The sequence below is a fragment of the Equus quagga genome, chromosome 14, assembly GCF_021613505.1.
Source record: "Equus quagga isolate Etosha38 chromosome 14, UCLA_HA_Equagga_1.0, whole genome shotgun sequence".
Classification (NCBI taxonomy): domain Eukaryota; kingdom Metazoa; phylum Chordata; class Mammalia; order Perissodactyla; family Equidae; genus Equus; species Equus quagga.
Genome location: NC_060280.1, coordinates 41,665,339 through 41,677,934, shown reverse-complemented (window position 1 = coordinate 41,677,934; position 12,596 = coordinate 41,665,339). Strand labels below are relative to the sequence as shown.

The window sequence follows — 12,596 nt, the reverse complement described above, 5'->3', positions numbered from 1 at the left end:
CTTTTTTTCGGAAGAATTCAGAAAGAATGGTGATTCTTCTAAGGATGCCTTTGCACTTTTGAACCATAAAGTATATAGTTATAAGCTTTTAATTTAAAGTAGAGATTCTTTTTTTTTTAACCATAGATTTCAGTAGTGATGAGCTATCAGACACAACAGTTTTACTTAAATAATGTTTTAGAGCTGTGCCATAGTCAAGTGTCACCTAGACACACTTTGTTTTACTTTTTGGGAACCTGTCCTTGCTTGTTAATTAACCCATTTTCAGCTCCCTATCCCCTTTTCCCCCCTAATTTGATTACTGGTAGGAGCTTACAAATCCTTTAAATAACATCTGGGTTATTTAGCATTCTAGTCCTTCTCTTTCACTTTCCTTGGTCTTTATGAATAATTTAGAACTCTTGGCCTCTCTACATCTCATATTCTAGGTTGGAGGAGATTATAGAGTTTTCTAGTTTATAAGGCATATCTTATTTTGAGTCACAGGATAAACTGTAATGGTTTACCAAGCAATTTGGGGTCACTTATCTCATTAAGTCTCTGATTTCTGTCACCATCATTTACAGAGAGGTAAACAAAAGCATTGCTAGGCAAGCAATGTGACCAAGAAATAGATTTTTCAACCAATTTTCTGTTGTTCTTTTCAGTACATTCCAACGTGCTATTACTTCAAACCTTATTTCCTACAAGAAAAGGTTGGGGAGGGAAGAGGACATTAGAGTTCCGTGCACAAGGTCATTTGTTGCTTCCTTGTCCAAACTCCTCAAGATAATTTCTTTTCCCTGATCATGACAAAAAGAATTTGTCTTCAACTCTTTAGTAATTTCCTAACACTTTTCTCTTTTGTATGAGCTCTGAGTCAGTTGAATACTCTTGACTGTGCCCTTGTAGGTAGATTATTAAATGGTGATTATTACTTTCCTGAGTTTTTGTCCCATGAAGTGGTTACCGACACTTTTGCTGTTGGATTTAGGACATTATGATTTGAGTCCATGGATTGTGAAAAATTTCAATTGGTCAAAAGCCTTTTAGTGGGGCTATATTTTAGGTTAAGTGCAGTGAAGTATATAAGATATAAAACAGATTTGGTGCTATGGGAGAGGTGCAAAATGTGAACCATCTAAAATATCCAGGGGCTGCTTAAATAAATACATAAATGCCCATATTATTATACGTGTGTGTGTGTGTCTATAACCCTGACTTACTAGGGTTATTTTATTGCAGCCTTTGAAAATTCCACTTCTTTACAGGATTTCTAATACTAAAATTGCCTATAACTGAGATTTTCTGTGTGTCTTCAAAACTTCCCTTTTCAATTTAATATTTTATTGCTCGTATAGCTGTCAAAGTTTGCCCCTGTATTCATTTAGGGAGAGGAACTGACTCCTCTTCATACGGCATACCTCAAACCCTGCTGACTTGTGCTTGGTGCAATTCCACAGGTGTGCACGTGGCTGCCCATCTGGTGAACGCCCTCAACTTCTCAGTGAACTACAGTGAGGATTTCGTTGAACTGAATGCAGCAAGATACCGAGATGAGGTGGGTGGGCTCTGTCTTCTTGTTTTCCTTTCACCTTTTGTGAGATGACTAATGAGGGCCTGTTATTTTCACAGAAAATGTGTACCTTACTGCTCCTTTTGAGTGCTTTTAAAATGCACTTCTCAAGTTGAGTTTTATTCTTTTTCAATAGAAAATATAGGTAATTACTATTTCACGGTCTCTCCTGCTGAAAATGGGAGTTCAGAGCATCTCTAGTTTTTATATTCAGCAATGTTCAGATGGTTGCCACTCAGGCCTGCCTTCTGCCTCCCAACAGTTTTTGTCTAATTCCTGTCATTCAGTGGAGACTGTCGACAGTGCCGTTACAGGGTAAAAATCCTTTAATAACTCAGATACTGTGCTTGGGGGAAAAGTGGGAAGAAAAGACGGTTGATTATTTGAGGATCCTAGATAATCAGTTTATTTGACTTAAAAATATTATTGAGTTGTAATGGTTCACTCTGTTTTGTTTTGTTTTCAATCCTCAAAATAGGTGACCTTGAGGTGAATTCTGTAGGAGGCAATATTTGACTCAGGGGTGCTTTTCTCCATGTGAAGCTGCCCGTAGAACGAAACTGTATGTGCAGGGTGCAGGGCCAGAGCCTGATGAATAAACAGCACAGACACAACCTTGCTGAGGGCTCTCTTGCTCCGTACTTTCAGGGTGTCCTCAGGCTGCCTTTGATTCCCAAAGCCAAGACTGCATCGAAACCGAAATGCTCATTGTCTCCTGGGATCAGAACTCCACCCCGTTCTGCTAAGTCTGGTAGTGACCTAATAAGATTGTTCCCCATCTTCACCCAGTCCATTTTCTCCTCCACATATCACAGATTTATCTAGATTAATACTGCTGCGATCATGTGCTTGACCTCCCTCCCAAAACAGAGAAACGGTAAAAGTAACAACAGTCAAAGAAACAAATCACAAAACCACAATAGCAAGCAGCCTTTGATAAATCCCTCAACTATACTAGTATTTTTAAAGACACCAATATGATTTACTTGATCTGGCTTGGGACCAGGCATTGATCTTTTTAGAAAGCTTCCCAGGTGATTGTAGAGTGCACCCAGCATGAAGAACTCCTGAAAAGTCCAGCTCCTTAGCATGCTATTGGTAGGTCTGCACATCTAATGATTTGGGACCAGAGCCTCAAATTCTCCCTGCCTGCATTTACTTCTACTCATTCCTCTGCCCATATCACCTGGGGTTACTTGTTACTACTCCTGCCATGCAATTTCCTTTCCTATGTTTTTCTTCTTTGCCTCTCTTTTGTTTTGTAATTTGTATGTCTTTAATAACTATAATGGTTTTTATCATTTTAATGTAATATACTTTTGCTTTATATTCCAATATCTTTAGTCCTTTTTTAGGATTTTGAGTTATTAAATTTATTTCATTTTAAGAGTGATATATCCAAGTAAATGAATAGAGAAAGCTTCTCCTCCAAAAATAGCCATAGTTAATAACTTTATGTTTTCTTATAAGATATTTTGAATGGTATTTTATGATACATATTCCTAAGCAATTTACTTGTTTTCATAAATATATGTATTTTGGCTTCCTGTATCAGAAAGTATAGATCTATCTCATTCTCTTAGCATGAAAGAACTATAATTTGTTTTTAGCCTTTCCTTATTCACAGATATTTAGGTTGATTCCAAGTTTTTGTCGTGAAATTCACTCCAATAAATTTATTTTTGTACAGTTCTGCTAGACAGATTCATAGAAGTAGAATTTGGGTTTCAAAAGAGATGCACATTTTTAGTTTTGATGGACATTACCAAATTGCCTGCAAAAAAGGCTTCACCAGTTTACATATTTCTACCAAATTTATCAGAATGCTTATTTCTACACCTCACCTATGTTTTTAAAAAATTTTTGCCAATAGATGAAAAATGATAACTCATTGTTTTAATTGATATTTCGCCTTTCTTTACTTCTTTCCTGTCTTCCTTTTTTCCCTCCCTCTCTTATTTTTTTTTTAGTAAATATTTTTGAGCACCTGTTAGGTACCAGGCAATGTGCTAGATGAAGAGGAAACAATACGTACTCATACACACATATATTAGATGCATAAACAGATATGTTATTCTGTGAATTGTCCTTGAAAAAGATGGGTTTGTGCCATGTACCCTACCATTCTTCTTTGTGCTTTCACTGTGCCTCCTCCAGATCTCCAATGATCCATCCTCCAGCTTCTGATGTGGCACATTCTTGATGGCCTAGCTAAATCTGCCTCATCCTGTCATCATGAAACCATCTCTTAGTCTCACATTCCATTCATTCCCTGGCAATGTTAATTATTCCGTCTTCTGAGTTTCCGTAGCTGTTTATTCATATTTTGGGTATTACCACTTTGTTCAGCCCATTTTGTATTTTTACTACTTGTTTATATATTAGATTTCTCTAGATTACTCTCTTTAGTCATGTTTCCAATACCAGGGGTAGAAGTCATTTGACCTAAGCCCAATGAGAGCTATTCCTGAGCAAGTGGTCTAATTCAAGGCCCCTAAATTACATCATATAAATGGTTTCCTACTTTGTATATAGCGTGGCCTGACCCCAGATTCATGGAGGCGTAAGGAAAGATGTTCAAAAGTTGTGCAATATTAAACACCGTTAGGATGAAAAATAAATCCACAAATCTACCGGGAATTGATCGAAGTTTTCCGGAAGATAGAAAGAGAGTTAACTGTAGTTTATTACACCATGAGAGATGTAGTTTAAAGGAAATATTATAATAACAATATTAATGTTTTGTATTTCTGAGTAATAGAAACCTAGCCTCCTTTTTTGAGTATCACCACTGCTTTTCACAGTATTGGAAACATTGTACATTCTCAATTAGTATTCTTTGAGCTGAATTTACACTGTACAGACACCCCTACATATTTTATCACTTTTGATTCTCAGTGTCTTGGCACCTTCAGGTGCGGTTTGGCAATTCTAGTGGATAGAGTATATGGTAATGTTTCCATTTTATAGCCAAAAATATGAGTCTCAAAATGGTCAAAGGATGGGTCTCAGACCACTGCCACCAGCTTGTAATTAGCCCTTAGGATGAAAACCCAGGCCTTCTGACTCCTCATCCAGCGCTCCTCCTTTCTCAGAGGGACAGTCTTCTCTGAGTTGGATCTTATACTTGTTATAATCTCCTCTAGTGTCATAAAAACATTATGCAACTTAATTGAATCTCTGTTATTTCCATTTGTACAAAATATATGGCTCTTAAACCCTACAGATTTCTTATAGAATTTTATGTTATCAATGTTTTATTTTTCAGTCTAATTTTTTTTCCCTTTTTCTCAGGATCCTAGAAAACTTCTCTTCACAACTGGTAAGTTGCCATTCACTGCTGTTTCTGAACATTCAGGAAAATCTTTTCAAATAAGCATCATCAAGTTACACAGCAGTTAGGTACATGTTAAAATACAACATAGTGAAAAATTTGCATATCAGAACAAATATTAGGAGTTCAAGCATAAAGTTGCAAAGAAAACACAGGGACAAGGCAAACAGTGGGGGTTTGAATGGATGAAGAGTAAAAGTAAGAAAATGCATTTGCTGTTCATATGTTCTTCCACGAAAACAATGTATCATGCCATCTGCTTTTTGAGGCCCAGCTTTGTGCCCACTGCTGTGGCATGTCCCCCTGGGGATGGTACACATGGAATAGGTTCCTGCCTTCAAAGTGTTGGAAAGAAACGCGAAGCATTCTGAGTACCAATGTAGTTCTTAGAATTCAGTAATTTAGTAGGACAGTTTGTGATCTTAAACCCTATACAAAAGAGAAGAAACATTCATTAAAATCAGTTATTTTTCTTGAAATATGTCTCCTTTTTCATTTGTAATTTGTTTTTTCTTCTCAAACGTATTGTCTGTGAAATCTCTGTCTAGACTATTAATTTGTTAAAGCACATTTGAACATCTCAAAATCTTGCCCTGATGTTAGTCCAATTCTTACTGAAATTCTTCTTTTTCTCAGCCTTACATTTATAATGACGAAAGGTAAAAAGTGTATTTTGGGGATTTTTAGCACATATTTTAGGGATAAGGATGATTGGGTAGTTGAGATGGTCTGTTATAAAGACCTGGCTGTAACACCCTGTTAAGGATCAGAATTGCATATGGGACTGAGGCATGGCCCTGTCGAATGCATTGTTTTTCTTTTCAATTGATTTTATGGTGACAAATAACAAAAATTCAGGTGTTTTCCCCCTCCATGTCTCAACTATATATTTAGATATATAAAATATCTATTTTTCTGCCTATAGATATATGATATTTGCCACTTGCAAAGTTTTTTACAGTTTTCTCTTTATGAACGTAATTTACAACCTTGCTCATGCAAAACATGTTTTTATTTAAGCCTTAAGAATGAGATGAGAAATAGAAGGGGGAAAGCAGAAAAACAAAACCTTATGTATGAATCACTGTATGTTTTGGTTCACATGAATTCAAGAGACATAAACAAGAACTTTGTTTTAGTATTATTTTCTACAACACAAAGTATGGTTGAAGCCTTGAAGATTTGAAATGCTTAAAAAATGTTAGTTTATGAAGACCTAAAAAGATTTCCTATATGACAAAGATATTACATTAAGAAACTTAGTATAATTAATACTTCTATAGAAACAGGCAATCTCTTTAGCTAGCACGTTGGATCTCTCCACTTTCCTGTGTTCTTTCCCAGAATTCCCCATGAGTAGTGTTGGACTAAGTAGAAACAATACTTGAAAAACAAATTTTCTGGTTCCATCCTAGAGTCACTGGGGTGGGACCTGGCAATGTACTTTATTAACCTTCCCATGTGCCTAGGGAGCTACTTTTTCACCTGTTTGGAGCATCTCATCATACTCTTGAAGAAAACTTCTTACCACCACCCATCTTTTGCCTACTCTCTTAGCTTGCTCTCTTTTTTTTTCACCTGGTCAACTCCTGCTCATCCTTTAAGTCTCAGCTAACGTGCCCCATCATGCACAAATTCCTCCCTCATTCCACTAGGCAGAGGCGGTCTCTTCTTGCCCTGGGTTCCTAAAGATACATAGTAAAAATACTATGCTGTAGAATAATTTGTTTCCTTACATTTAGGATTTTTTCCACTTAAAGGTAAGGTTCTCCAGCATGTGGCAGGGCTGCACTTAGAGCATGCGTGGTCCCAGGCAAATAATTTTTGTAGAGTTTCTGTCAATACAAATAACTTGAATCACCCAAAATCAGCATGTCAGTATCATTTTGGTGGCCCAATCTCAAACAATTTCATGAAAGAAATGCTATGCTGGCCAGCAGGAGCCATCCACTTCCCAGGTCATCAGCCTGGAACGCAGCGCCCCCTAAGTATGAATCTAGAGCTCCCAGATCATCTGGCTGACCACACTGAACAGTAGCAGATGAGAGCAAAGCAGAAACTGAGGATGCTAATGGGATGAGTGACACTGTTTTCTGAAAATAGACTTAATGCAGCTTTGTGTTACTAATACGTCTCTGACTAGTATAGCCATCTTTGAATGTTGTCACGCAGAGGGCCTAGAAAAAGTTAGGTTCCTGATGAAGGAAGGCATGCGTTCTTTCAGATGATTCAGTGATAAAGGCCATTTTTTATTAGTTGATATATTTCTTGGACTTTAGTTTGTTTAATGTGACATAGTCTTCCCTCTCTCTGTCTTTAAAAGTTTTTCAATGTAACTAGGACTGAGAAATGAAGATTGTCTCGTAGACAATATTGTAGATTGTGGATCTACAATGTCTTGTGGAAAATAAAGCCTGTGGCAGTACAAGTGACATAAAATAGGATAGTTAGACTCACTAAATAGGAAATGTTAAAAACATCCCAATTAAGAATTTATAAAATAAAATAAGTTTAATAGATTGGATTATCCAAACACTCATTTTAAAACGCTAACTACATAGCTCCAAATTTGGTAGTGCCTTGTATGATGAGAATAGAATGCAGAGTATCCAATTTCAGTTAGAAAAACCGTCATAACCAAATACAATTATGTTTCTAATTATGTTGGAAAAAACAGGATAATAAATACAAGATGGTATATTTCTGACCACATCTGGGTATGAATGAAAATGATCCCTTGGGTTCATCTAGAAATGGCAGTTTAGAGCAATCATTCATTTTAAAGGCTACTAATTAATGAATATAATATACATACAAAGCAATGAGAGTAAACATACAAGCATGTCTTTCCCTAAGGAAACAAGTATAGGTTTCACTTCATACCTTGAAGGACTCAAAGAGTTTCATAGTGTACTTCGCTTTGGCAAGTAACTTTACCCAGGTAGTTTAGACCAGCCCAACAATTTATAAGCTGTGCTTCCTGACTCTTGGAATATACATTGTAACAGAGGCTGATATGAGACTTAGATGAGCTGTTATCCAGGGTGCCCTTTGATGCACCTTGAAAACACTTAATGCTTAGCTCTCTTTTAGCACTTAACGCCCTATGTTGCAATTGCCTGCTTGTCCTGTCTGTTTCCCACACTGGACTGGGATTTCCTTGGGAGCAAGATTAATTTTATCTCTAGCACTTAACAGTACGCTACAGATACCCAGAAAATATTCACTGAATGGATAAAAGCTATTTGTTTAACTCTTCTATTTGATACATAGATCTTCTCCACACTATCCCAGATAATTGATTAGCCAGCGTCTGTTGGTTTAATTCCAATGACAGAAAAAAATTGCTTCTTAACATAGCGCCCCTCCCCCATTTTTTGACTGTTCTCATTGTAATAAGATTTTCTTTTCATTGCTAACTATAAGTACGTTTTTCTTCTTCTTTAATCTAAAGTCTTTGTAAATTATAAACTCTGGTCTTTTTATGCTTTTGGAAGATAGGAAACATGAATTCTTTAGATAAAAGAGAGAACTTCATAAATATGAAAGCACATTTAAAAACATTGCAATAATTCTCCTTAGAGTATTGGTGATATTCAGCGAGACTGCGGTTTACCCTAAAGGACAGTAACAGAACCATAATCCAGACTGCATGTACCAGTGATCAGGTTCTCTGGGCCTTCTACTTCCTCTTCAAATGACTGTTAATTATTTCACCCCTCTTAGTCTTTCCAATATGTTTTCCATTTCCATATTCTACTCTAAAATGAGTTCTCTAGTTAAGTGAGTTTGAGGAAATCTCTATTTAAATCTTAACTGGTTTCTTGACTTTAGTACTCCTCAGAGACTTTAATACACTAATGTGCCCTGTGACTCTTCAAGGTTTTTTTATAGAGTTTGAGTAATAGAAATTAATATCTCAAGGAATTAATGTTTAAATAATACGCTTTGAAAATTATGGCTTTATTCTAAAGATACTGGGTTTTTCAGATGTCCTTCTGATGAAGTGATTTGTAGACATACCAAAACTTATCTTGGCAGGTTCAGAACCACATAGAAAACCTTGTAGGAAGATACAGTAGATGTTAATAAAGTCCCAATAAAATTATCGGAAAAACCTCTCCAACCACAAGTTTCACGTGATGAAGTCATCTGGGGTTGTATCGTTTTGTTATTCCCTTGGTCAAATAAGGATTTTTTTTTTTTAATTCCTTGAAGCCAGAGAAACAGACCTCCTCTTTTTTTTCTTCTTCAAATTTATTGAGTTATAATTGAAGTACACTAAATTACACACGTGTAAATCATGCTATTTTATCAGTTTTGACATATGTATACACTTGTGAAACCAAGACCAAAATCAAGATAACAAATATACCCATCATCTCCCCCAATTTTTTGTGTTCCTGTATAATGCATCCTACTCTCTACCCCTCTCGGCATCTATCTGCTTTCTATCACTAAAGAATGGTTTGAATTTTCTCGAGTGTTATGCAAAAAGAATGACAGAACTTAGACTCTTTGGGGTTTATTGGGGGAGAGTGTCTGGCTTCTTTCATTCAGTCTAATAATCGTGTGATTTATCTATATTGTTGCGTATATACCATCAGTTCATGAGTTTTTTTTACAGTTATTAATTTTCCAGGTAGAGATAATACCACAGTTGTTTATCTATTCATCTGTTAATGGAGATTTGAGTTGTTTACAAGACTTGACTATTAAAAATAAAGTGACTGAACATTTTTGAACAAGTCTTTCTGTGGATATATATTTATGGTTTTTTTGAGGTAGATACTTGGGGGTGGAAAGGCTGGGTCATTTTGTAGGCATGCTATTCTTTTTAAATAGCATTTTTTCTATACGTTTAGTCCTTTATTATGAACTAGTGTAGTTATCTTGCTCTTCTCTTACCTCTAGGAAGTAAACACTCACCTGGGGCAATGGGAAAGAGGATGGGAAAGGGGGACCCTGAGAAGTGGTGTAGAGAAGAGATGATTGGGTTTAGGCCCATCAGGGCACGGCGAGTTTTGTCAGGCTCCAAATCTATGTAATGGGAAGAGTGAGGAAGAGAGAGTACTCAAGTATTAAATATCCAAAGACTAATGCCCTTATTTCTCATGTGGTCCTTTACAAGTAGAAACTTTTTTCTACTGTACTAAGATTTCTAATGTTGTTATTTTGCCATGATTTTAAGCCCTTTAGAGTCTTAATGATGCACACCTGTTTTGCTCTTGTATAGTACCCAGCTTGTCTGCTTCTGCAAGTGGCTTGCAGTCCGTGATGCCCCTTCTGTTTTGTAGGTGGTTTCTTGGCAAGAAGAGAAGTGGAGGAATGTCTGTACTTTTGGAGATGGAATTGCTTCAGTAGCTTTTTTGTGTGGCTCGATTTAAGATGGAATCTCTCAGCTAGGGCTTTTAGGACTTACTGTTACTTGTATGATTCTGAGAGTAAATAAAAGCAACCTATAGACAGAATATTTGATTTGGTAGTAATAAGATACTAAGAAATGAGACTATTGTGATTTTAGCTCTTTTTGATATAGCATATCAGCTTTTCATTTTGGACATGCTATATGAGCTAACACTAAATTTGTAGCAATGCATCATGCCATTATTAATTTTGAAAACTAACATGTTTACAAATTTTCTTTTTTTAAAATGTTATGTCATGTCAGAAGCATGTTTTCCATACTAAGAGGAAATAAATACATCTGCAAGTGTTCTTAAACCATCAACACTGTAATTTTTTCTTGAAATCCACCATTTCTTTTTTATCCTACACTTGAAGTTGTGGTTTCTAGAAAACTTTAGGTTTTGTTTATTTTTTCTTTAAAATTATTCCAGATAGTGAAGCCCAGAAGAAATTATATGAAACTGAAACTGAAGGAGCTCCTAGTTCTATAAAAAGGGGGACGAAAAAGTGAGGAGTTTTAGAATTATCATGTAGAAAACCAAGATGGTAAGGGTGTTAAATGTTAACCCTGTACCGTTTCATTAGTTGTTGACATTTGGTAAAGTATATACCTGTAGAAGTAGGTAGATATTTACCATTCTGAGTGGAATATTTGGAAATACAAAAATGGACTCTTCTGTTAAAGGTAGAAAAAACTCTGCTTTGTTTTAAGATCTTTGAAACTGTGCTAATTAGAAAAAGCCTTTTGAGAGGGAATGTACAAGAAGGTATGAAATTTGAATTGCACTTCCCACAGAGCAGCATAGTGCTTTGGATTTTAAAGTAATAATTTTTTGTACTTTTTTTCTCAGTGTGACTGAAGTTAAAACATACTTATATCCATTTTTATAGTTCCTGGCCTGACAGGGGTCTGCATGGTATTGGTACTATTCCTCATGATTACAGCTTCTACATACGCGATACGGTAAGTGTCAGAGACATTATTTCGACGTTTATTGGTCAGATTATTTAGATTTTCTTCAGATCATCTTTTTTTTTTTTTGTAGAAAAAGTCTTGATTAGCCAAAATGCTTAGCCAATGCAATATTCTGAGTAACTAAGAGTGAAGTAGAAATATTTCCATATATCATTTCCTGTTTTTGAAAAATCTCTTTGTATTAGTCAAATGTTCTGAGTTGGTAAGGAACTGTGTATGGAGACTTGATTGAGGAAATTTGAGTTCTTCAGGGTCATCCTTCTGAAGGATGGTATATTTCTGGGATTGAATTCAGCGTGTGTGCACAGAGACCTTGGGAATTCCTAGGAATATATCACTTATTTAAAGTTGTTTTATAACTCATATCCTGATGTGAGTTTTTTTTTTGCTGTGATTTAATGTAATATTCTAAACAAAACTTTGGAAACGTGATTAGTTGACATCTGCTAAAACAATTGGAAATGTCTGCATTCACATTTATTTTTCTAGTTAATAGATTGTGAACAACTGCAGATATACAATTTCATGAGCACTTTCACATGTTCTTTCTGACGGATACATTCTGCTTTTCACAATATTTTATGTTTCTGGTCAAACTTCTTGGTTAAGAAAGCAAAAAGAAGAAACTATATATTATGATCTTCAAAAATCTTCAATCATTCTACTTTTGAGATGTGAAATTTAATGGAAACACACACAGACATACACACACATATGCCTTGAAAATAATTGCCTAATGATATACTCAAATGAATCTATTTTTGCACTTCTGGACACATCTACGCACACATCCCAAAACATTACAGGTAAACTCACCACTCAGTGATCAATACCATAGGGTTTCTAGTGTTTATGTCTACATTCTTAATCCTTCTTGCTCTTGCCCGCTCATCCCTATTTCCCACCTCCACCAAAATCACTCTTTCTCACCCTTTCACACTCCTCGTCTCACTCTCTCTCTTCATATATCTACGTATTTTACCGAAATAGGACCACATTTTACATCTTATTTTAAATCTGCTTTTTACTTAAATATGTATTATGAACATTTTTCACACATTAAAAAATATTTCTCCAGTATGCCTTATCACCATGTAGATATGCAATGTTTTCCCAGTCCCCTATTGAATGTTTAGGTTGATTCCATTTTTTTAAATATTTCAATTCTGAAACAAACACCCCCCCCACCCATATGTCCTTGCATACTTTTTTCGTTTATGTTCTAAAGAAAATTACCTAGACGTAGAATGGTTAGGTCAAATGGTGAGTACACTTTTAAGACCTTTCATAAGAGTTAAAAATTACCTTACAGAAAGGAAAAT

General features: G+C 35.7%; 1 protein-coding gene across 2 annotated transcripts in view; it reads left to right on the top strand.

The window, feature by feature from the left end:
• The window catches only part of NOX4 (NADPH oxidase 4), a 145,250-nt gene that overhangs the window by 26,846 nt on the left and 105,808 nt on the right, over positions 1 to 12,596 (top strand). For both annotated transcript variants that reach the window (XM_046686204.1, XM_046686205.1), the window contains exons 5-7: positions 1,443 to 1,540; positions 4,850 to 4,877; positions 11,190 to 11,262. In XM_046686204.1, coding sequence (XP_046542160.1) covers positions 1,443 to 1,540; positions 4,850 to 4,877; positions 11,190 to 11,262 — 199 coding nt within the window. The remainder of the gene's footprint in view (positions 1 to 1,442; positions 1,541 to 4,849; positions 4,878 to 11,189; positions 11,263 to 12,596) is intronic.